Source organism: Canis aureus, chromosome 26 (genome assembly GCF_053574225.1).
Source record: "Canis aureus isolate CA01 chromosome 26, VMU_Caureus_v.1.0, whole genome shotgun sequence".
NCBI classification, from domain to species: domain Eukaryota; kingdom Metazoa; phylum Chordata; class Mammalia; order Carnivora; family Canidae; genus Canis; species Canis aureus.
The window spans coordinates 12,428,990-12,455,420 of NC_135636.1; the positions used below are offsets into that span (position 1 = coordinate 12,428,990).

The window sequence follows — 26,431 nt, forward strand, 5'->3', positions numbered from 1 at the left end:
GCCATCTAATAGTAAATAGCATTGCATACAGTTTTATAGGCCTCTGCGATAGAGTACACAGCCAGACAGGCACAGGGAACAGGTGTTTTCCCATCTTTAAGAAGGGCAGAAACTAAGTTTTTTTTTTTTTTGAAACTAAGTTTTAAATGTCCAGGGGAAGAACCCCGAGCATGCTCTCCTCCCTATAATCACAGCCTTACAGTAACCTATAACTTCATTATAATCCATTTACACTGCTGTTTTGACCCCCTTTGCAGGGGAAGCCTGCCAGGACAGTTCTGGCAAGGACCATATAGGATAACCTCCCCACCCCTACTCCCCACCCTCACGGGACCTGTAGGAGGAGACTCAGGTGATTGGAGGTGCCTGCCCTAGCTATGGCCCATTGCCACCTCTGGGCTTGCCAGCTCTCTCACTGTGAGAGTGTACTTTCGCTTTAACTACAATTAAACTCTTGCTTACTTGCAAATCTGGCCCGAATACTTTCTCGGTGGAACTCAAAAATCTAGGGAGGGGATTGGGGATGGGGGTGGGGGTGGAGAATGAGACGCTGTTCACAGACACATAAGACAGATTTATGTTGAATTCAAGCAATGAAAAAGTTCAAGTGAAGGACTCTCTGTCATATTAAATGTCATATGATGTTTCTATGGCACAAAATAGCCGTTATAGTATCTCTTTAAATTTAAAAAGTAAACTAAGAGAAAATATTAATTAAAACTTTTAAAAAGTTGAAGTCCATATGTGTCTATAGAACTACATAGTCCAGTGGTGGAAAATATTTCTTTATTCTTACTCAGGAGGAACACAGATATCTGCCCACACTCTTTTCCATCTTAACTTTTCTGAGTTATGTTATTATTTTTTATTGTCAAGGTCTCAAATGTTGATATTTACCTTGAAACTATTAATCCCAATTGTTGTTTTATATCCCTTCTATATTTAAATATATTCATTGACACTGTATTTTTCCTTTCTGATGTCTTTTTTTTCTAAGATTAAGTTCTATCAGCTGACTACATTTCATATTCTCATGTGCCCTTGCCCCTCCCACCAAGAATGGTGCAAGAGACCTCGACTGTCTCAGTTCTTACCCACTGGAGATGATCTTTTCTGTGATTTTATATTCAAAGGATATGGGAGCTATCACTTCTTGCATGATAATCTCTTTCCCTGCAACCTTGTAGATAGATATTGACCGACCCTCTTCTGGCATCAAACAGTGTCTCAAGCATCTCATCTAACTAACTTTTTCTGCTTTTATATAAATGTAATTGTTTTTTTCCCCTTGTGGTTCAGTGATTTCAATATTATGATGCCTTGCTATTAATAATTTGTATCAATTTTTCCTGGCACATACTGTGCACCTTTTCTCCCTTACAAATTAAGTTCTTTTCAACTCAGTTTCTCATTCTATATCTAAGTGTATGTTGTTTCTTCCACTTGTTCTTGGCATCATCAATTATAACCGTATTGATTACCTTTGACTGTTTTCTCTATCACCTAAGCTAGAATTATTTGACTTTGCATTTTTTTCCTACATTGTTAAATATAGAAAACTTACCCTTTTTTAGAGAGAGAGAGAGAGAGAGAGAGAAAGTGGGGAGTGGCAGAGGGAGAGAGAGAGAATCAAACAGGCTCCACATCCAGTATGGAGCCTGACCTGAGCTCAATTTCATGACTCTGAGACCATGACATGAACACCGAAGTCCAGAGTCAGATCCTTAATGGACTGAACCCCCCCAGGCACTCCTCACCCTATTCTTTATCAAATTTTAGTCTAACTTTTCCTTTTGTTATTTTTAATGTAGCATACCTCTGTCTTGCTTTTATGCTTTGAAATATTAGCACTTTGTATCTCTTCTTAAAGCTCTGCTTTTGATAAAACATGTTACCTGGAACTCTTTGAGAGTATGAAGAACTATTTTATTAAATATTTCTGTGTTTCTTTGTGTAATAAGCCCTATGAGATGTGATTTTTATCTGCTTTTAATCATATTCCTTAATTTCATTTTCATTCATTTCTCCCCCTCGTTTGTCTCTTGGATAGTCTCATAATATTATTCATCTTTTATTTTAGGTAGCTATTTTGTGCAGCATAGTACCAGGCATGAAGGGATAGCACAACAGGATAGGAATGATGGGACATCCGCAGCTGTTACCTAGTGTTTTAGACACCCTGGGGTGGATGTCAGAGAGGCTCACAGCAAAAACTCTGGGTTAGGGTTCTCTGTGCTTTGTTCTAACACCTCACTGCCTCTTTTCTTTCCTCACCCCTCAGCTTAAAGATCTAGTTATAGAACAGAAATAATTACTCATCTGCCCCACACCCCACTTCCAAACTTATCTTTCTCCTCTGTTCAGTTTGGCTCAATATGGTTTTTCTCCCTGAGCAAAGTCTGGTTTGTATTAGTGACCTGAGACATTACTCTCTAAAGAGTCTTTAGGGGCATCCCGGTGGCTCAGCGGTTTGGTGCCACCTTCAGCTCAGGGCCTGATCCTGGAGACCCTGGATCGAGTCCCTCATCAGGCTCCCTGTGTGGAACCTGCTTCTCCCTCTGCCTGTGTCTCTGCATCTCTCTCTCTCTCTCTCTGTGTCTCTCATGAATAAGTAAATAAAATCTTTAAAAAAATGTTTTTAAAAAAAAAGAGTTTTTAGATTTGTCTTTCAAGATGACCCTTGGTGCCAAGAGGACCAAAATGGCAAAGGTTGGTTCTGCACTCTCACATATCCACTTGGACTGCATGGCACATTGCATTAAGATCTTCAGAGTTTGTGCTGGGTTTCTGTGTTTGGAACTTCTGTCCCAACTATTTTTAGTGACCTTGTGGGGGGTGGGGGTCAGGAAGAGGATAACATAACAAAAATTCTCTTTACTGGATCCCTGGGTGGTGCAACGGTTTAGCGCCTGCCTTTGGCCCAGGGCGCGATCCTGGAGACCCAGGATCGAATCCCATGTTGGGCTCCCGGTGCATGGAGCCTGCTTCTCCCTCTGCCTATGTCTCTGCCTCTCTCTCTCTCTCTCTGTGTGTGTGTGACTATCATAAATTTAAAAAAAAATTAAAAAAAAAAATAAAAATTCTCTTTACTCCATGAGTTAATCACATTATCATATTCCAATATGTTATTATGTAAATTTTCAAATATTCCGAAAAAAAGAAAAATGTGAAAATTGAAAGAATTTGCAGTAAACACTTATATACCATTTACACTATACTACTAAGATTTTATTGTTTTCTTAATCTTATGATCATATTTTTTATCTATTCATCTAACCATCTGCCAATGAATGAATCATCTTTATTATTTCTTTTGCCAAAAAAATGGAATAGCAATTTTTCAGAGGAAGATGATCAGACAGTAGTAAAGCTTCATTTACAATAGTAGTCAGTTTAAAAATAAGAGATATGATAAAGCTCTTGTGTAATCCTTTGATAAAAATGAGTAATGTTCCCAAGTGATAAATGATGTAATAAAGAACTATTTTATGTACAGTTATTATAGGGACCAAATGTGCATTAATGACAAGACCTATAAATTGTTTTCCCTGTGTAACTTGGTCCATTGGGACATCTGGCCTCAAACAAAAAGAAAGTTTACTCAGATGTCATTCACATCATATAAAATTAAAGTAGAAAAATTCCTTCCTTGCAGCTCACCTTCCTTGACCCTGGAACAAACTAGTAGGCACATATTATAATATAACCTCACTATTACATCGAACAGGGTAGTGCTTTTCAATATGTATGTGTTGGGGTGGGAGATCTTGCATGTTAAAAATAGTATCAGGGCTTTTTCAAACTGCAGAGTCACACACAGCCCACTAGAATTTTTATATGCTTCACTACCTGCTACAGAGTTGACATTTGAGACTATTACATGAAGGATCAACTAACAAGTAACCTCTCAGGGAATATGGCAGGAAGTCTTGAGAAGGGGAAGTATGATGATCTTCAGTATCTTCAAATTTTGAGGGGTCAGGAATTGAGACATAGGTAGCAGGTTTGTATCCACCCTTCCCCATTGTTTTTTTTTTTTAATCATGGATCAACATAGGTGTGACTTGAAAAGAAAAAGCATGAGTCCAACTCAAGTAGATTTTCATCAGCTTGGCTTCTACTAGTAATAGCAGGGTTACCTTCCTCTCATTGAGATACAGATCTATCAGTCCGGAGGAGTTCAATCTGAACTCAGAGAGGGGAGAGACAGGAACCTGGAGACTCACTGGCTGCTATGGCTCCAGGTACGACATCACATGGGTGACCACAATCTCGTTTTTTCTGAGACAGTCTTGATTTCCTGTCTTATTTTGATATATGGTTATATTAGCAATGCCCCCTTTTCCTACAAAGTATCCTAGTTGGCATAATAGATTGTAGCCTCACCTAGGGCATCACTAAATAGAAAGATGGTGGGATTTTTTTTCTCCCACGACTTTTAACTGATATCAATTACTAAATTGGGAGGACACTTTTAATTAACTGGGTAAATATCCTCCATCCTCTGGGTGGTACATAAGAACTCCACCATGAAAATAGTGAGGACCACGCAGGGTGCATCTACAAATTAGGTCAGGTGGACACAAAATTCTTATATGTTGTTTGTAAAACAAGACAAAAATCATGTGGAGGAAATATTTCTCAGCTGGTATTGTAGCTGCCTTTCCATTTTGCACTTTGTTGATTTTAAGCCTCCAGGACAGAGGCCTCAACATTAAGACTTAAAAGTACCCAGAGCAATGGAGAAAATTTCAGTTTCCTTGGTCTCAAAGAGAATTTAGTCAAATTCTTCTTGGGTAAATAGAAGACACAGATAGATTGTATAGACCAGTCATGCTTAAGAGTCTGTCAAGAAATATAAGCAAGCCACACACAGGCATGCATATGAATATACCGATAAGCTTGAAAGCATTTAGCAACTTAAAAAGGAAATTAAAAAGAAAGAATATAGATGATAAATGAAGAGCATAACTTTGAAGAGGGATTGAGAATTTCAAAGAAAAAAATTCTCTTTCATATCTATGGGAAATTAAGGGGAAAAACCCTAACACATGGGCTCAGTGAGAGATAAGCAAGTAAGTCATCATGTGGGATACAACGGGAGTCTGCAGAGAATAAAGCTAGAGAATAAAACTAATAAAAAATAAAAACAAAGACTACCACTTGAAGAATTAAACTGGCATTAGATTATTTTAGAAACTGCAGTGTATGGTCTCCAAATGTAGTTATCAACAATTCCTCTTGGCCCTCTATTGCCATGTGGTTCCTCATATCAGGAGGATTACATTTCCCTTTTCCCTGAAACTGGTGGCCATGTGACTGGTTCTTCCCAGAAATACGGTAGGAGAAGTCTGGCTCTAGGACTTTCCTGACCAGGCATTAGGTAGACTGCCAGCTTCCACTGGCAGTGGAAGATCCTTCTCAGATCTCAGTCTCCCTGGTGTCCAGGGTAGACCAGTGGATGGACAGAAGCTATGTAAAGAGAAGCCTTGGAGAAACAAAGGTTGTTTGTGGAGTTTCAACACTGCCCTAGTTCACGCTGAATGCAGCCACATGAGTGATCTCAGTTGTAATCATAGAACAGAAGAACAGTTCAGCAGAGCCCACCCAGCACACAGAATTAATAGAAATGATAAATAGGTGTTGTAGTAAGCTGCCAAGCTTTACAATGGTTTGTTAAGTAACAACAAATATCTGAAACAATAACTAACGTTTCTTATGTAACTAGTATATACGAATTTTGTGATAAGTACTTGACATGTACTTTCTCATTTAATATTAAAATTCTTCTTACTTTCCTCATTCCTAATACCATTTCTCATTCTTGCCCCAATAGAAAAAAAAAAAAGACAAAAAGCTTTCAAAGTGGAGTCCTAGACTTCTGACTTGATCCCACCCCCAAGCTGTCTTCTGTACTGTCAGCAGAGTTACATGAAATGCAAATTCAACCACATCCCAACTACAAATTTCAGACCTCCCTCTAATCTATCTCTCCATTATATTTCTCTGTTCTGCTTAACACTGTCATTACTTGTCCCTCCTCCAACCCCACCCCATGATGTTTCTTGCCTCTGTGCTCCTTTACCTTACTTTCTCTACTCTCATTAATTTCCCCTGCATAATTTTCACCTACCCTTCAAAGTGCAGCTCAAATACCATCTCTTCCTGGAAGGCTGTCTTGACTACACTTGCCCAGGACTAGATCAGCAACCCTACTTGGATCCTATACAATAGCATCAGTACAGCTTGCGACAGCTTTGCCACCTCACCATATCTGTCTGTAAGTCTGCCATCGGGATCAGACTGCAGCTTTGTAAAGGCAAAGGCCTACTATTCCCAGCAATTGCTATATAGCTGTGCGACCTTGGGATGTTGCTTAAGCTCTTTGTGTCTCCATGTTCTTTACTTGTAATGTAGGATCACTCCTATAAGATTTTGTTGTAAGGATTACATTAGTTGGGTATATGTTGTACTGTTCACTGTCCTGTGAGAACACTCAACAGAATCCCAAGTCAAGACTTATTTTTCTGTTTTTTTGTTTAATGTGTGCCTTTCCTGCTCGACTCTATGTAGGACTTGGGCTAGGATGTAGAATGTTGGTTAATTACAGTGGTACTTAATGGAATTTAAGTAGCAATTCACTGAAAGATTTATTTTCAGAGGCCAATTCCCTGGGAAGAGAGATGCGTTCTTTTTTTTTAATATATAATTTCATAGGAGGTACATTCGTAATTGAGCAACTTCTCTGCATTAAATGCTCTATGTTCCTCTGTGCCAAAATGCATTATAATTTATCTTTTCCCTTTTGTCTTACAAGAGAGGTAGAGCAGTACATAGAAATAGCAGCTATCAATAAACTCCAACACAGACTGAGCAGAGATCTCCCTGAGCACAATGTGGAACGATTGCAATGGCTTCTGGGCCATTTCCTGTGGAAAAATCTTGGCTTATTTTCCACAGTAGTGAAAGTCATACAGATTTATTTCTTTATCTGGTAGAGAAGGTCTCATGAGAAGAAGTAACAGGAGACGTGACTTCTGTTTTTTTTTTTTTTTTTTCCCTGAGCTTTAGCCTCAGACTCCATCAACTGTGGAGAAAAAGAAAAATCAAATTCCTCAAGTTGGGTGGAGATTATCATTGGTTTCTGACCAGCCAATTTACTATACCTCCAAGTGCCATTGTCTGCAGAAGACATTTCTTCTTCTTTTTTTTTCTTTTTGTATATTTTTTTATTGGAGTTTGATTTGCCAACATATAGTATAACACCCAGTGCTCATCCCATCAAGTGCCCCCCTCAGTGCTCGTCACCCAGTCACCCCATCCCCCCACCCAACTCCCCTTCCACTACCCCTTGTTCATTTTCCAGAGTCAGGAGTCTCTCATGTTCTGAGAAGACACTTTTTCTGATAGTACTTGATATTTGGATACATGGGAACCCTTTCCAACTGTTATTGGCTAGGGTTTCACAGCACCACACTAAATTAAACAAAGTAAAATATCTCTGTGGATAGCCCATGTAACTTTGTCAGCTAAATATCATAATTCCTAGATGAACCGCTGGAGCCACCCTTAGGATTGAGGCACCAAATCCAACAACATTCTTGTTTAACATTCTTGTTTAACTGAGCCAAAATTCAAGAGTACCTCTAATTCAGCTGTTTGCAATTTAATACATACAAGGTATAATAGCTTTTTTAGAGTATCAGTATCAAGGTATATGCAAATAACTCCAGGGAAAATTTCAACAATAAGGATGGTGTTAACTCTAAATGCTCTCTGAATAAAAATGTCAAGTCCCTAGGTAGCTCCCAGGATCCCCATGGGATATAGCTACTAAAGGATCAGCTTAAATTGAATCATTACTGCTTGTCCCCGTGTTATTTCTATTTGTTTATTTCTTTCATTCTTTCCCAATCCTCTTTGCTCTTATGTTTTTTTCTGTTACTCAGAGCTCCTTAATCTTGTTGGTTGGATTGTGTAGAACTATCAGCACCTAAAACTTTTATACTATTCCAGAAAATTAAGGTCTTTTTTTATAAGACAGCACATGAGCCATAAATGACTATTCTTTCTACTCTGTCTCTAGTGGTCACTTCTTCTAATTGTACTAAAATGCTTGTTGAAAACATCTAACAGCACGTTCATCCATCAGAGAAGTAAATGGATATATAGAATAGGTATCTGAGACTTTCACTTTATTTAAGCTTGAGTATAGATATTCCAGAGGTTCCCAGAATTAATAACACTTAAACAACAGTCGGACATTTAATATTAAAATAGTTGAATTTCTTGTGTTTGGATTTCTGATCTATTATACCTCTTCTCAGTTTCATATTCAGAGACTGAAATGGTAATGTCAGGAGTGACATGACAAAATGTATATTTTTTTTCTACTTCCTCAGGATCCCCAAACCTCTGGATTATCATTTCTTATGACTATAAAAAGAAGTTTGGACAACTAATCATCTGACTTTTTAAATAAAACAACATGCTAAATGGTAATGAAAGAACTTATCTTGTAATTCTGGTCTTATTCATTAAAGGTGATATTAGTGATATTCCTGACAATTACCTTAGTGCTTTGTACATGCCATGGCTATTCTGTATGCTTTCAGATGTAATAACTCATTTGATCATCACATCCATGGGAGGTAGATATTGTTATTTCATCTTACACGTGTGAAGAATAAAGCATTAACAGGTCAAGTAACTATTTTAAGTTTATGCAGGGAAAAACAATAAACTTAGTGAGAGATGACCAGACCTTCAAAGCTGTATGCCTTTGACAAGTTACTGAAGTTCTCTGAGCCCTTCATCACCTGTAAAGATTGATGATGTCACTTTCACAGAGTCCGGAAAGATACCATTCGTCTCATATAAAGTGAAAGTAGAAAATGTTCTGTGTGTTAAAGGACCTAGCATAGCCCATTTATTTATTCACTCAACAAAGATAAGTTAAGCACATACTATGTGAAATGCATCATATCAACTGTTGGAGATAAAGAAATGGATGAGAAATGGTCCTAAGAAGCTCTCAGTCTAGTAGGAAGTTAGCACAAATTATTGTGCTAGATTTACAATGGGGTGCCTCCCGATAAACCCATGGTGAGTTGAAAATATGGTAAGTAAAAAATACACTTAATACACTCAACTTACCAAACATTATGGCTTAGCCTAGCTCACCTTAAACATGCTCAGAACACTCATATTAGCCTGAAATTGGGCAAAATCATCTAACACAAGGTCTATTTTATGCTCAAGTGTTGAGGATTTTGTGAATTATTGAATACAGGACCTAAAGTGAAAAGAATAGTTATACAAGTACAAAATGGTTGTCAGAGGATCAGTTATCTACCATCTTGATGGAACTGCAGCTCACTGCTGCCGCCCAGCACCACAAGAGACTATTGTACTGCATATCACTAGCCTGAGAAAAGAGCAAAATTCAAAAATTGAATAAGAGTTTCTACTAAACTTTTTGTTGTTGTTGTTGCATCATAAAATAAAAAACATCCTAAGTCAAGCCACCATAAGCTGAGGATCAGCTATATATTGTGGTATCCAGTAAATTAGAAAGGATGCAGTAGAATAGGAAGTTCCTAGAAGACACAGAGGTAAAATATGGGAAGAGCTGACTAACTACACTGTCTATGGATGCAAAGGAAGGTATCAGAACTGGGTTTTCATGAGAGGTTATACATACTCTGGTGACGATGACCATGGTTTTAGGGATCAAGGCATATGCCAAATAGCAAAGAAGCACAAGGAAGCCGGGGGCAGCCCAGTGGCTCAGCAGTTTAGTGCTACCTTTCAGCCCAGGACCTGATCCTGGAGACCTGGGATTGAGTCCCATGTCAGGCTCCTTGCATGGAGCCTGCTTCTCCCTCTGCCTGTGTCTCTGCCTCTCTCTCTCTCTCTCTCTCTCTCTCTCTGTGTCTCTCATGAATAAAAAAAATAAAGTCTTAAAAAAAAAAAGAATGAAGTGGTTATAGAAGAGGATGGAGAGGTAAAAATCATGAGAGTCGGTTAGGCCATGTCAAGAATTCTGAGCTTTTTCCTCTACCTGTTGCAGAGAACTGGAAAATAGACATAATCAGATTTTTCATATTACATAGATCGCTTTGGCAGCAGCTTGGAAGACCAGTGCAGGAGGGAGACAACAAATTGAGTCAGGGAGAATAGCTGAAAGACTATTTCAAACCCAGGCATGAGATGGTGAAAGAGAAGTATCCCAAGTTGGTCTCTCATTTCTCTTTAAAACAATATATGAATGTCACAAAAGGAATGTAAAAGAGAAGGCCAATTTGACTCTATTTTTTTTTTAATGTAATGCCTTTGATGGGATTTGGTCACTGATTAAGTATTCTTGGTGAGAGAGGAAGCACCATCTAAAGTAAATCTTAAAGTTTTAACTTTAGCAATGGGACACCAGCTTACAGAGGAAAAGCATAAGTATGTATTTTGTATGGTACACAAGGAATTAAGTTCCAGAAATGTTGCCTTCAGTGAGTCATTGGGATATTCAATGGAACCATGAAGTCAATGGTTGAGGATGGTGGAGAGATTTGGGGCAAAGATACAAATCTGGAGCTATAAGCGTGTATGTGATGTTCAAAAGTATGAATGAAGATGAGCATGTAAAGAAGCAAGTAATAACAGAAAAGACAAGATGAGGTAGGATGAGGACCCAGGAGAGAAACCTAAAAAACATCAAGCTTCAAGGAGAGGACAGGAAGTATAGATCCACAGAGACCTGCTCAAAAGGTGGGAAGAATGATCAAAGAGAGGAATACAACATAAAATTGGTTTTTGCAATATGCTTGTGGAGAATGAATTCACTAGAGATGGACCAAATTCCTTCTCATGCTGAACTGGCACACTGCCTAAGCTAACAATTCCTTCATTTCTATCATTCTGTATTTCATAATCATTGTAGTAGCTTAAGTAAAGTAATTAAATGTTTAGGGTTAAAAGGTGTCCAGCTAAGTTTCAGGCTATCATGGGAAGTAAAATGCAACCAGGGATTAAAATAATCTCATCGAATCCTCCTCTGCTTCCTCAAAAGCTTTGAAGCAAAAATTGCGCTGATGTCGACTTGGATTTGGCTGTAATTATGTGGCTGCTGATGCCTGGGGTGTACTATGGGGTTTACTGTTGAATTATCTTAAGCTTGGGAACCATCATGAAAAAAAAAAAAACTAAGCTTATTCTTCCTGTAGAAGATACTATATGTGTAATCACTTTTGCTCTGAAAATGTTCATGGAATCATGTGGAGACAGTGGAATTCAGATCAGATACAATAATTTTTCATATTTAAGTACTTTGGGAAAATGCTTCTTAAACAAAACACTTTTTTTTAAAAAAAGATTTTATTTATTTATTCATGAGAGACACAGAGAGAGAGGCAGAGAGAGAAGCGGGCTCCATGCAGGGAGCCGAATGTGGGACTTGATCCCAGGACTCTGGAATCACACACTGAGCCAAAAGCAGATGCTCAATCGCTGAGACACCCAGGCGTCCCTAAACAAAACACTTCTAAAAGCACTTTAAACCTTCAGTTCATCTTAAATATAGAGAAGCACAACACATGAGCCTTAAATTATCTTTTAAAAATATCTAAAAATCACTCATTATTTTTATGGGCTAAAAATGATGACATATTTTCATCACTATAATTCAAATGATCATATTGATAAGGATTATGAATTTTCCTCCCACAATTCCGTTCGGCTGGGCCACAGGAACTCATTTACATATAACAGAGCAAAAGGCAGAGGTACCATTTAGTAAATAACTATTTTGGTGCACTAAATGATACAGTGGTTACCTAAAATATTTAATATCACCTCCATAAATCTCATCTCCACTCCAGAGCTGATTTTGTTATTCCAAATGGCATATACCACTGCTCCTAACTCAGCGGTGATCTTTGTAACTGGCGTCTTGTAGGTACACTCCTGACTCCAAACCTAAATCTGAGCATCCCATTTAGTTAAAGAACATTGTTATTTGAAATGACTGGTCAATTGTTTCCGACTTATATTAGCTACTGAACCACTTTTATTTGCCTCATTATTTTCCTATGTACAGACAAAGCTAAAATGAATGAGCACTTCAAGGGGTAAGGTAATAGTACATTTCTGGAAATGGATTGGTCCAGATATTTTAGGAGTGAACCCTAACCGTTTTGATCGGGATGAAATAATCATCCTTCATTTAGCAAATTTGAGAGACTGAATTGTCTCTTTGACAAAACAGGGAGATGGTATTGCCAGGTTGCCTTCCAGCAATATTGATCCTTATCCACTGGGATTCAACTGAGGTAACTCAGTATCTACCACAGTGTTTTCAGGAGAGTATAACTAGAGTAAAGTGCTTGTAAGACTGTTTAAAGATTGGGTTGGTAAGCACAATGCCATCTAGACCTTTATCTGTGACTCTTCCAAACTCTGTTCTGTTGGATTTGTTTTCCAGTTGGCTTTTCATCATTACTCTTCAAGTACCATTGTCCCACATCTCCTGGCTCTGGCTCACTGTCATTACCCTGTATTGATTAGTAGCATCATAAAGACACCAAGATGCTCTTTATTACCTCCTCAGATCAATGGAAATTGATCTCCTCCATAATCATCTGCAGAATTCTTAGCTCTTACTTTACAGGTTCTAGATTCAGGGAGCTGATTTTTTCAAGTCTGACAATTCTTCAAGAATGGAATTCAGAATAGTACAGAGTATTTAATTAAAAAGTCATGATCGAGGGATCCCTGGGTGGCGCAGCGGTTTGGCGCCTGCCTTTGGCCCAGGGCGCGATCCTGGAGACCCGGGATCGAATCCCACGTCGGGCTCCCGGTGCATGGAGCCTGCTTCTCCCTCTGCCTGTGTCTCTGCCTCTCTCTCTCTCTCTCTGTGTGTGACTATCATAAATAAATAAAAATTGAAAAAAAGTCATGATCAAATACAGTTTTTCATTGCATGCATGGGTATAAAAATACACATAAAATTTGATTTCATGGCTTATTTTACCATCTTGGATAAACATGGTTATGAGGACTATTGATAAAAGTGGCTAAAAGAATAGCTAGTGGCTTTGGAATCAGATTAGCTAGACTTAGGGGCACCTAGGTGGCTCAGTCAGTTAAGCATTCAACTCTTGGTTTCAGCTGAGGTCCTGATCTCAGGGTCATGAGACTGAGCCCTGAGTCAGGCTCTGTGCTCACTGCAGAATCTGCTTAAGTTTCTCTCTCCCTCTGCCCCTCTCACTTGTGTTCTTTCTCTCTAAAATAAATTAAAAAAATTATTTAGCTAGACTTGAATTCTGACTGCACTTTCTAGCTCTGTGACCTTCACCAAATTACTTACTCTTCCTGAGGATGTTTATCTTCATCTCGAGCATGGATAACACTGACTTCCTGGAGTTAGTGGGATTAACTGAGATCATTCAGCTGTGGCACAGTTTTTGCACAACGCAAACACTCAATAAATATTAGCCTATAGAGTGAAAGAAAGACCCAAGTAGAAGTTTTGAGCCTTATGGTCTAAAACCTGGCTGTACCACCAACCAGTCTGTGACTTTGAAAAACCCGTATAATGTCTTTTAATATTATGTCCCCATGTAGAAAATAGGAAAGCTAGACTAGAACAGTGTTTTTCTAAATTTTGCTTATGAACACCAGCATTTTCTCTTTAATTATAATCTCGTATGAATCTCATTACATAAAACTTAATAAAAGAGGAAATGCTGCTTGAAGTAGGAGAGATTCAGAAACACACCCACACACCCACACCCACCACCTGTATAGTCAGATATGTGTACACACATATGTATGTGTATATCACAACATGTTTATTCTAGCAACAAGAAGAAATTGTGTCCCTAAATTCCTTTAACCTCCACAAGTAACCACTCCAGCAAAAACCTCAGGAGACATTCCAGCAGTTCTTCAAACAACGACTGTTGTTTTTATAGAATCCAGCACTGCATCACAATGAGCTGAATTTCAACTTTCATTCATCGTTAATGGACAATAGACAAACTAATCTATACTAAAAAGGTTTCTTTTCATCTCAGTTGCATTTCTTTCATGTAAGCATGCAATGCTAAGTACTTACAGTGATTGCAATCTCTTCTAAGAAAATCTTCTATGGCACTTAAATATAATCACTACGTAGCTAAGGACAACTTGTGTCATCAATACACTCTCTTGTTGAGTAATCAAGACATGAAATTTGGTTTCCCTTTTTTCCCCTTCTGTAAAATAGGAATTTATTTTATTTTGGAGTGAATATGATGCTGTTGGGTGGGCCTGCAAATATTAACTTTTAAAAAGAGGTGTTCTTGTTGTCATTTAGTTTAGAAAGAGAACAACTCTTGATGGTGTATGTATTAGTAGTATCAATGTATGTCACCACTGCCTAGAAGTTTAATTTTTTATTATATGATTTCATCTAAATGACTACTAGTGTGACATTTGAATGGCCTGAAGCAAGGTCAAAATGACAGGGTGGGATCCACAATTAGAAGGAGCTAGCAAAAAAAATAAATAAATAAATAAAAAAAAAAAAAGAAGGAGCTAGCACTGGTTGGGGTAGAGAGCTGATGTAGGGAGTAGCCAGGTGTCAGCCAGTAGTGGCACTAAAGGGTCAGCAAGGATCACACCTGGTCCTTGGGGTGAGAGAAGGCTCAAGATAAACATAGCCCACTACTCCAGAGAACATCTTAGGACAGTATTGAGGATGCCTGATATATAGCAAGAACAGTAATGGTGGACCAGTAATCAGGGCGATAAGTGAAAGGTACCAAGAGTCAGACACTTGGTATGGGTATGTGTGTTGGGGGGGTTCTTGGGAGGGTGAAGTAGGAGGATTAGGTGTGACCATATAGACCTGGTGAGTATAAGCTGCTACCAGAAGAAGTAGCTGCTATTCAGTTCTTGGTCATGGGTGTCTGAGTCTTCTAAAGCCAGACATCTGGACTTCTATGTGAAATATTACATTGTTAAACACTGTCAGTAACTTCATTTGGTTCTTCAAATACTATGGAAATGGAGGCAGCCTTATGCTGGCCAAGTGGGACATATCTGTAGGACCCAGGGCTTTGAGTCTGAATACCAGGCCTGGAATTCTATACTTATAGGGCTTGCCTATTCATTTGGCTGTGAGTCAGGGTGAAACTATGAACATTTTTCCACTTCTGTTACAATTCATTCCATTATGTCTGGGTAATCCTAGCCATTAGTTATGAAAGGCCAATTTTATTCTTCATTTGGAGTTCCAAAGAATCTTTCTCAAGTTTGAGAAATATGGCAGTCCATTCAGGGATGGTCTCACCTTCTTAGCAAGTCTGATCTCTTCAAGATATCTTGGGGTAACTCTAGGACTCCCTCCCTTCATTTGCTAAACATTTCACTGCTTAGCCAAGTATTTCCCTAAGTATTTGACTATTCGATATGATTTTGCACTGGAGCACAAACCAATTTAAATGTATGTATGAACAAAGCCAAATTCAAAATCAGTTCAAATTGGTCACATTTATACAGTAATAATGTTCTTAGAAAGTCATTAGTATAATTGTAATTTTTTTCTTCCTGCAGAAAACAAGATGGGCAGGGAAAGGATCACTATTCCCATACAGAATACTTTTATATTTTTTTTACCTCTGAAATTTTATTGCCTTTGCAGTTCTTTCCAAGGCGATGGCTATGAGCATGCTGGGTTGAGGCAGTCCAGTATGCTATTCTCCCCTCTGGCCAATGCCCCATCATCTTTGCCAGGCTTTCCAGTCAGGAAAGATTCAGTCTGAACTCAAAGCCTTTCCCCCAACTTCCCCACTCAGCTTGAAGGAGGGGATGTAGACCTTCACTGGCCCTTGTGGGAATTCAGACACTTCGGAATCTCCAGAAAGTGTTCAGAAGTAGACAGAGGTATTCAGAAGTGGATTCTCCAGGGGACAGCCTTTGAGATTTCAAAGGTGAAGGGAACTGGAAAAGTAAAAGGCACAGTATAAACAGGAAAAGAAATGAAATGGAGTCACTAAGGAGAAGAAAACTCCAGAGGCCTAACACTCGGACCACAGAGGATCAGGCATTTTTGAAAAAGCAATTAACATAACTCTCTTGAATTGCTCAGCTACTTTCCTGTAATTCATTACTTTTACATATAGATGACTTTTGCCCCCCTTAGGCACCAGTTAATACCATCTATTAAAACTCGCCCAAACAGAAAACAAGTGTCAAGCAGGTGGTTACAAATTTCTAAGAGCACGGAAAGAAAAAATGGAAGAATCCTTTGACCTCCCAGGGAAGTTATTTTATTACACTAAAGAAACCACAGGAAGAGGGAAAGAGATAAAGTATTTTCCTTTTTAGCAGCCATGAAATCGCGCAGATTTTACTATGTGCAAAATGTATACCACTATTGCTTTCTTTGATGGAAGGCATTTGACTCATCGCTCCGAGGAAGATACTAAAACAAAATAGCATTGAAATACCAGCAAAGGAATTTAAATGGGAATGATGTCTCTCCTTCATCTTCTTCTTTCTTATTTTAGAAACTTTGCTCTGGGATTGATGGTGACTTCTCTCAAGTGCAAACTGCTCATGATATCTATTCACTATTTTGTATTATTCATCATTTGGAGGATATAGTCAGGACCACCTAAATGGCTGGCTTTTATCAGCAATCTTCAGAAAAAGAAAACAGACTTGTCTATTATTCAAGTTTATAATGCTAAGATTATCAGTCTGTGATTGAAATGCTGTGTGGTTCGGCCAACACAGCTTATACTGTTAGGATGAGTTAACAGGGAAATTAATCTGATTGGTTAATTTTTTTTATAAAGATTTTATTTATTTATTCATGAGAGACACACAGAGAGAGGCAGAGACACAGGCACAGGGAGATGCAGGGAGCCCCATGTGGGACTCGATCCTCGGTCTCCAGGATCAGGCCCTGGGCTGAAGGCAGGCACTAAACTGCTGAGCTACCTGGGCTGCCCTGATTGGTTAATTAATTACTCAGATGAACCTGGATTCATACGTCGTCTTTCCACAGAATTCTCACTCTTTTTGTATCATCTTACTTTTTCTTAGACAATCTAAAGAATAAAATGAGGTGTCATATCTGAAAGTCACATAGCTGATTTTTGGGAGAATCTCTCTCTGTCCCCTCATTTTTAGGAATATGTTCTAGATACGGAATCATATCTCTCTGATGAAAAACAAATAGCATTTTCTGCTTTACACCTTAACATCTGTGACATACTTAAACTGCTTCATGTCACTGGGGGTCAAGTGGAACCACAACACAAATCCAATTATTTCTAGACAAGATAATCATTATTTAATCATCTTATGGGAACGAGGTTTAAAGACACAAGAACAGATGCAACTGAGAGTACAAAACAGTATAATAGCAACATCATGATTATCCTGTAGGGCCTTCACTAGCTCTCCATCAAAGAAAAGATTTACACTCCTAAAATAGAAGATATTAGAACACATCACTCTACCACATATTAAATATTAGAATCAAATCAGGACAGTAGTCAAAATAGCTTTGGTGTTCTGTAGATCTGTGATTACCTAACCTGTGAGAAAGAGCTAAATGACCTAGAATCTTACTTCTGCTATCACCTTAACACTATGACCTTGGAAAAAGCACATAATCTTCCTGAGCTGGTTTTCTCATCTATAAAATGATAACCCTACCACTTGCTGTGAGGGTTAAATCAATGTAGGTACTTGAAAGCACTGTGTAGGGACGCCACGGTAGCTCAGTGGTTGAGGGTCTGCCTTTGGCCCAGGGCGTGATCCTGGGGTCCCGGGATCAAGTCCCACATCGGGCTCCCTGCAAGGAGCCTGCTTCTTCCTCTGCCTGTGTCTCTGCCTCTGTGTGTGTGTCTCATGAATAAATAAATAAATAAATCTTTTTTTTTTTAAAAGCACCGTGTAAACTATGTAGCTCTCTAGTAATATAACATTGTATCATTACATACACACTTTAAAACATTTTTGTTTTGTTTTGTTTTTAGAAAACATCTACAGAGGAATAGGCCAGAAAAACTGATCAATGTTACCTCTCTCTGTGGTAAAGTGAAATGATGGCCTTGTGGTTGTTGAACAAAAAGGAAAGAGTTTATAACTTTCTTAAATGTGTAATTGTTGGGTTGTGTATTGGTAATTTAAAGAGACTTCTGGTCAAAGGCTGCAAATGGCAGACTCCAAATTATATGTGGTCTGCAAGCATGTTTTGTTTGGCTCAAGCATAATTTTTCAAAAGTAAACTGCTTCCCAACGTTTAAAAACAAAAAATTTTAACATAAGGTAATGAATTTCTATGTCCTCTTTCTAAAAATCAACTATTTGGCAGAAATTCCCTGGGAATTCCTACAAAGCAATAATACTTGAAGCTGCTTCTGCCATATTCTTTTGATGATGGGGTCTTCCCTCTACTGTTTGCTTCGCTCCCCACCTAGATCATTCCATTCAAGTAGTCTCTATAGGCATTTCAGTTTATAATATTTTTCAAGTAAATGTAAAACATTGGATTACTGTTCTGTAAATATCTAGGGCTCTTCCCATGTCCCCATGGATAGAATACATTTTCATACCTCACTGATTTGGAGTTTGAGCACAAGATTTATTTTGGTCAAAAACTATCAACTGATGTGACATGAGCAGAAGCCTTAAATGTGCTTGGATGTTTAGCCTGTCTCTGTTTATTCGCCATGAGAAGGGTTATTCCAGAAAGTTGTTGTCCTTTGTCTTGAGCCTTAGAGTGAGATACAAGAAGTGGAGCTAAGCCTGAAGCCTAAAGCCAAGGTCAAGTGACCAAGCCCAAGGCAGAGATGCTCTAGCCAACCTGAATTAAACAAACAAACAAAAACAAACAAATGCTTATTGCACTCAGCCAGTGAGTTTTAAGACAGTTTGTTATACAGCATTATTTTGTATTATTTTACTTGTGAGCAAGATAAGCCTACCATTCTCTTTCTTCAAATGCAAAAATAAAACATATCTTGTATGTATATGTGTGTGTGTGTGTGTGTGTGTGTGTGCATGCATGAGCATGCACAGGAATGTGTGTCCACCTGAGAACATCCACGATTTAAGAAATTTGAGCCAGTTATCACTGAAAAATAAATAGATTTTTAACTTACAACCAACGCCCTCTCAGGATGAGATTAATAAGCTTAAACCTTTTCTGACTCGTCTTGTTTCTTACACATTCCCTCTTAAATAGAAATTTTAGAATGCTTCCGACTCTTTCAAAGGAAGTCAACATTGAAACCCAGTGCTAGTTTTTATATTGCCTCATTTTTTTTGCAATTAATTCTAATATCATAGATAATTTTAAGTTAAAATAATAGCTATACTACCTATTCCAAAGGATGGGAAATCTTGGTTAACATAGATATAAATCATAAAGTTATTTGCATCTCTTCCTAATCCAACAGTTGCACTGTGATTTTATGTTTAAGTTTCCAAAATTATTAGAATGGAATTTGTCAATTGGATAAAAAGCAAAGTTTGTCAAATCTTTGGAAAGGCTTCTCATTACAAAGAAATATTTTGGAATAAATATACAAATGTAGCATTAAAAGATCCCAGTAATGAAGTGTTTCTATATTAGAATAAAACATGCTGTATTAAAATATACACCTAACTTTTTCAAATGAGCTACAATATGCACCATTAAACTTCCAGGAAACAGGAGCACACTGAAAATGCTTAGTTGACTGTAGTACATCCCAGATCTCTAAACCAATACCTAAAGCTTCCAGTTCCAACAGACAACACTTCAATCTCTAGGAACATAGAGGGTTATGAGTGTCTTTGAAATAATAAAATCAGAAGGATTAGCAGAAATCTACTGAAAGGCAGGAAAAAAAGATCTATTTATATTTATATATAAATATATACAACATATACAACATATACAAATATAAAATATAAAATGCATACAGATATACTTTATTTTTTCTATATATATTTATAGAATTTTAAATATATATTAAATATATGTATATATTAAATATACATATATTTAAGAATTTTAATAATACTCTATTATTAAGATTTATTTTATTCATGTTTTTAAATATTATTTTTATTTTTTAAAGATGTTATTTATTCATGAGAGACACACACACAGAGGCAGAAACATAAGTAGAGGAAGAAGCAGGCTCCCTGCGGGGAGCCTGATGCAGAACTCGATCCCAGGACCCTGGGATCATGACCTGAGCCAAAGGCAGATGCTCAACCATTGAACCACTCAGGCCTCCCTATTGATTTATTTGAGAGAGAGAGAGAGAGAGAGAGAGAGCAGGCATGTGAACAGGGGAAGTGGTAGAGGGAGAGGGGCAAGGGGAGAGGGAGAGAATCTCAAGGAGACACCTCTGCTGAGCCTGATGCAGAGCTCCATCCCACGACCCTGAGATTATAACCTGAGCAGAAACCAAGAGTCAGAAGCTTAACCATCTAAGCCACCCAGGTGCTCCAATAATTTATTGGATAAAATAAAATACTTTATTATTTTTAATATTTTAATTGTTTTAAATGTTAAATATATTTTAATATTCTAAAGTATATATAAATGAAATATATATGTATGCATATATACATATATACACACACATATACATATAAAGAAAAAGTCATTTGGTAATAAACTGCAAACAAAATGGAGTCCAGAGAAAAATAACTCCAGATTTGGAAAATGAAACATCATAGAAAACATACTTTAAAATTGTGTAAATTGTGGCCTGTGAATATGAATATTAACAAGCACAATCTATAACAATTAAGACTAGGGTGATTTGTTTTTTAGGAATCAGAAGAAGAGAAGCACTTCAAGGTAGAAGAAATGAGCAACTAGAAATAATCTATGCAAGTCAAGGACTTCTTTACCATTCATTGTAACAAGTCTCTCTTCAGTTGGAAAAAGATGGGCTTGTTGGTGCAAGTCACAAGCCAAAAAATCATTAAAAAATATAAATAAAAGTTCTTCCTTCAAGAAATTTAGCTACAATTTGCTAAGAAATTATTGCAATAAATACCCAAAACCACTACAAATATGATGTAAACAGCAGCCTCTAGATTATTGCAGTGCCCAGACTGTAAAACCTGAAACAGCAACCTGGGTTGAATAAATTGCCACCAGTAGTCTTAAAATGTAGTACACCAGAAGGGCTCTGCTATTCCTCCCACAATTGATCTATACAAGTTTTGACAAAAGGAGGAAGAGGACACATAAAATGTAATTACATACTGTCTAGAGAAAGTATGCATTTTGTGCTACTTTGTAACCTTTACAATAGAAAAATAGAACAAGTCACCCTCTCATTTTTGGTGTCTGTGGTAGGTTTCAATAATATATACAGATTCTTTGCAGTTCCTGTCATGAATATGTGGACGAACTCCATCATTGAATCTAGGCTTGGACAAGTAATTTGGTTTGGTCTGTGGGGCAGCAGCAAATCTGACAGAATCAGGGACTTGAAATCAGAGGCTTGTGTACTGGGCCTTGTTCTCTTCCCGCTTGGATCCCGTTTGCTACAATGTGAATAAGCCTGGGCTAGCCCACTGGAGATGCAGGGATCAGATGGAGAGACCTCTGGATCCAAAGAATCATGAGATGTAAATATCTGTTTTTTAAGTCATTATATTATGGGATGGTTTGTTATGTAGCAGAAGGCAATTATTCCAATGTCTCAAGTAAGTAAAGGATTGTTGTAATGGTCTCTTATTGCAGTCAGATGCCTAATTAATAGAAGATCATTAATGTGTTCCTATTCTGAAGAAAGAATGCTAGCCTTAAACAGTGAAGCAGAAACCAGATGAAGAAATGACACTGACAGACATGGCTTGTGATGGCCAAAGTTCTGGTTCTCAGAAATAAATCTCCAGGTCAGAAGTGTCATTAGAAATTGCCGAAGAGAACACAGAGATTTCAGAAGGCTCCAGAGAGAAATGTGAGATAGCAGTTTGGGGATTTCCAGGCAGTACCAAGGATTAGACAACATCTCTGAATCTGTGAAATCCATGATGAGACAAAAGCATGCTTTACTGGGAGGAAAACAACTGGCAAATGAAGCACACAAAAGAAATATGCCATGATTCCCCCGGTTGTTTTCAAAGAGAGAAAGAAGAGTGATGTGATCTTTTTAGTGTCTCTCTTTTTGTCTCTTTTGTCTCTCCCTCTTGCTCCTGAATATTTTACTGGTTTCATGAAAGGATGTCAAAAACAAAAGTATGTGCATGTGTATTATACCTACTTTCCTTGGAAGTATAAAAAGTACAGAGATTTGTATTGTATAGATTGTCAGTGCAACATGAAAGGAATATTGGATGAAGTTGTGCCAAGGAGGAGTCTACCTGGCTACCTACCTACTACCCACACACATGGGCATAAATCTGTGATATATCTGTTTTGTCATATTTCTTCCTTATTTTTTAAACATGTTCACTGTGTTTCTTTCTTTCTTTCTTTTTTTTTTTTTTTGGTCTCATGAACTTTTGGTTTACTCCCTTTCACACAAGAAACACATACATATATGCAAACAGTATGTGAAGAATAATAAAAGGCAGAATGAACTGAAAAATAAAAACCTTCCTTCCTACTGTAATCAGTTTGCCTACATCCTTCCAGTTTGTCTGAGCCATCTTCCATGCATTTATAAACCTACACAATACACTCTGCTATAATGAGGGTTTCTGTAATGCAAATTAGGGCACACATCATTGGCAAATAGATGAGTCATCAGTATAATGTGGAAGTCACATTGGTCCATATGTTGAGTTGTTGCAGACAAAAGGAGCCAGAAGAGTGGAAGTAGAATAGTAATTTGAACAGGAAGGAACAGAGCCCTTAGTTCAGTGTTTGAACTAGCAGGAGGAGCCCTTTCCTCTGCATTTAAAAAGAGAATAAGTATTAAAAGCTAGCAATTGTGAGGGAATCACTCTCCCAGAGAGAAGCACCTACCTGCCAGTGAGTGGTCAATTGTGCTGCAATAGAAGTCGAGAGTAAAAACCTATCAAGAGTGGAAGGCTATGTTAGATCAAGAAGCCAGCAAACATCTCTTTGAGGAGTGACATTTGAAAAGAAACCTAAAAGAAGTGAAAATGCAAGTCAGTGAAGATCTGGGGTGGGAGGAGATGGTTATTCCAGGCAAAGGGAACAGCAAGTGAAAGGCTCAAAATAAGGAACAAACATGGGGTCTTCAGGGAATTGCAGGAAGGTCAGCATGAATAGAGTGAACTGGGCAGAGAACAGAAGGAAAAAAACATTGGAGAGGGACACCTGGGTGGCTCAGTGGGTTGAGCATCTGACTCTTGATTACAGCTCAGGTCATGGTTTTAGGATCATGAGACTGAGTCCCACATTGGGCTCCATGCTTAGTGAGGAGTCTGCCTGGAATTCTCTTTCTCCCTCTGTCCCTTCTCCAGCTCCTTTCTCTCTCATAAATAAATAAATAAATAAATAAATAAATAAATAAATAAATCTTAAAAAAAAGACAGAAAAACATTGGAGAGATTAGCAGGGACTAAGCCTTAAAGGTCACTGTTGGCTGAGATGTGACATTTAGATTTTATTCAGAGGGTACTAGGAAACCGTTAAAAGTTTCTGAGCAAAAATTGATATAACATGTATTTTAAAAATCACTCTGGAGGCTGTGTTAGAAGCAAATACTGGGGAAAAGAGAGAAATTGGGGAACCTGTCAGTAGCTTAGAGGACTATGGATTTCAATGTGATTTTGAAAAATGAACACAGAACAAGCAAATATTCAAGTAACAGTCCACCGAATCAGGATTTGTTAATGATTCCGTGTGTCCATCTTAACTAGACCGATATCACAGAAAAAATATGAACAAAATAGAGAACACAGAAAAACTTCAAAATGGAAGATAAATACTAGATTCTATCTAATTGGGTTGCAAGTTTAACAGGGGAAAATGGCAAATGATGCACATGCTATGATCTGCCTTCTCTTAATCGTACATTTCTTTCTGTGCAATGGAAGTAGGCTTGTTTCAACTGACTGACCACTTCTAGCCTCTCTTCCAGAGAGAATTCTCCTGTATATTCCTCCTCAAACTACCAAAACAGAAGCACACATCTTGTTCTAAATCCCGGAATCTTCCCAATTACAACTGAAACTCTTTAATATGTTTCAGAAATTACATAAGTTTTACTAAAAATCTAGCCCAAATCAAATACAAATATGTTTATTTACCATTTTGATATTAATGAATTAGGGCATATTTCACAAGAGTACTATCATAACATATACATTTTTATTCTGACATTATAAAAGGAAACATTACTTCAAATGAATCAATTGGCCATAAGACTACATAGCCTTTGAATATACCAGCTTGTGTTTGTTTGTAACAACTGACCCAAAATCATTTTTCTCAGTGGGAATAATATGAACCATGTTGAGTAGAACCATGTTTGTCTTTGAGTAAATCAAAGACAAAACTTTGATTTTTATTTTTTAAGCAAGATTATTTGGATCTGATTTCTGTCAAAATTAAGCCAGTTCTCCACTTCATCTTATATACTTAGTCCTAGTCTAAGAATGTAGTTTTGAGTGTATCAAATATTTATTGTGAGTCCAGATAGGTCAATATACCAAAAGTCAAAGTTACAAAGAAGGACTCTGACCTAATCACAATCTGAGAACAGCTTCAAATGCCTTGTGAAATGTGTGTGTGTGTGAATGTATCTGTGTGCACTTCTTTCTCTCTGCATTTTGCCTTTGTCTCATGTCTTATATCATAAAATGACATGATACCACTTGATGGCAGACTTTGATGTTGCAAAGCTACTTCCCAATTCACATTTACTCGTCAGTGCTGATCTTGTTCAAAGTCAAAACCACCTCAGGTTAGTGCTACAGCTGAGAACAACCAGGATGGAATTCGGCAGAAAGCACTGAACTGTCACTGCCCTACAGGGGTCAAGATGCCTCCCACTTACTGAGATATGTCAGTGGTGCAAAGAGGGTCTCTGTGAAGTGTCAGTTATCAGGTAAAATTCACCAAAGACCAAAGCCAGAGCTAAGCAGCTAAGCTATCTTGGCTTTTAATGAGGGAACCAAAAAGGAAATGGAATGGTTACAGTCTCCAAAAGGCAAATAAGACTGAAACTACCTCTCCTTTGATAATAATAAATTTATTTGCACCAAATGGTTATCTGAATTGAAAACAGCAAGACCTATATTCAATTAGGTATGTGTCTAGGTGTGTGTGGACATCTATGCACCTATACACATTTAGTACACACTCTTTAAAATAGACCGTATACAGGGTACTGTTGTCATTGTAATTATTAAACACACCCCAAAGTTCAGATGGCAATGATCATTTAGTGTTCATGCATCACTGGATCATCTGAAGTTGATTAGCAGGTCAACCTGAGCAGCTCTGTCCCACATATCCCTTGTGTTCCTCTTGGGACCAGCAAGCTAGCCAGAGCATGCCCTTCTCATAGCCATGAGAAGGTGCTAGAGGATAGGGAGATGAACCAGGGCCAATGAAAGCCTAGGCTAAGTGCTATTAGTACAATTTCACCTCTGCCCCATTGTATTGACCAAAGCATGTCCAATGGACAAACCAAAGATCAAAGGGGTGGAACGGGGAAATAGCCTCTGCTCCCTTACTGGGAGGAGCTCCAAAGACACATGGCAAAGAGTGTGGGTACAGGGAGATTATGCCATCTACCACAGACCACCTATTCATCTTTTAATCAAGAGAAACAAAAGTAGCATGGAGTCATAAAACATAGATTTGGGGACAGACAGACCCGAGTTCACATCCTTATTAGCCCTGGCCCTTGAGCAACCAACATTAACCTCACTTGTCCTTATTTTCCCCATGACCAAACTGGAAACAACCACCTTCGCCTTACAGGAATTCTGTGATTATTAAAAGTCAATACTCTATGAAGAGTAGTTAGTCCTTCATAATCTTCTAGGAGGCAATGACAAATTATCACTGTTACTGTTATTGCTGTAATACTATTGTATTTGTAATACTATTATATTGTATTATATTGTATTGTATTGTATTGTATTGAGTCATTGTCATTACTCAATCCTAGAAATAGCTGGGGCTTGTATTCTATCACATTTGGCTTACTCTATTTATTCCTCAAATTATGCTTCCAGGTGTGAATCATGTCTCTCCTGTCCACAAGAGGAAACCCAACAGAACAAAATGAAAATTATAGACCCCGGGACCTGCATCATCCCTGGCCCACACAGGTCTTGAAAGGAGACTCTCTGTGAAGTGAACTGTGGTGATGAAGTAGAGAATTTTGAGGAGAGCTTTTATAAGTGAATTGAGAGAGGAAAATCAAAGATCTTCTCAAAGCCATTCACTAAGGAAAGGGAGTTGTTTTGCTTTTGGAGTCAGTTTCTTTTGAAA

At 37.9% G+C, this 26,431-nt stretch overlaps 2 protein-coding genes across 30 annotated transcripts in view; one reads left to right on the forward strand and one right to left on the reverse strand.

The window, feature by feature from the left end:
- The window catches only part of MACROD2 (mono-ADP ribosylhydrolase 2), a 1,919,734-nt gene that overhangs the window by 244,491 nt on the left and 1,648,812 nt on the right, over window positions 1-26,431 (reverse strand). The gene's annotated exons all lie outside the window — the stretch shown is intronic.
- Window positions 1-26,431, forward strand: part of LOC144297911 (uncharacterized) — a 147,887-nt gene that overhangs the window by 72,109 nt on the left and 49,347 nt on the right. For 12 of the 26 annotated variants that reach the window (XR_013364834.1, XR_013364815.1, XR_013364814.1 and 9 more), the window contains 2 exons: window positions 8,403-8,498; window positions 18,030-18,128. The exons of 3 other annotated variants lie outside the window; for them this stretch is intronic. Coding sequence is in view for 6 of the 23 variants with exons in the window: in XM_077872178.1 (XP_077728304.1) it covers window positions 8,403-8,462 (60 nt within the window). In the remaining 17 variants the exon portion in view is untranslated. Of the gene's footprint in view, window positions 1-8,402; window positions 8,499-18,029; window positions 18,129-20,825; window positions 21,022-26,431 lie in introns of those variants that run through there. 11 more of the 26 variants (XR_013364820.1, XR_013364818.1, XR_013364836.1 and 8 more) reach the window with 5 other exon arrangements.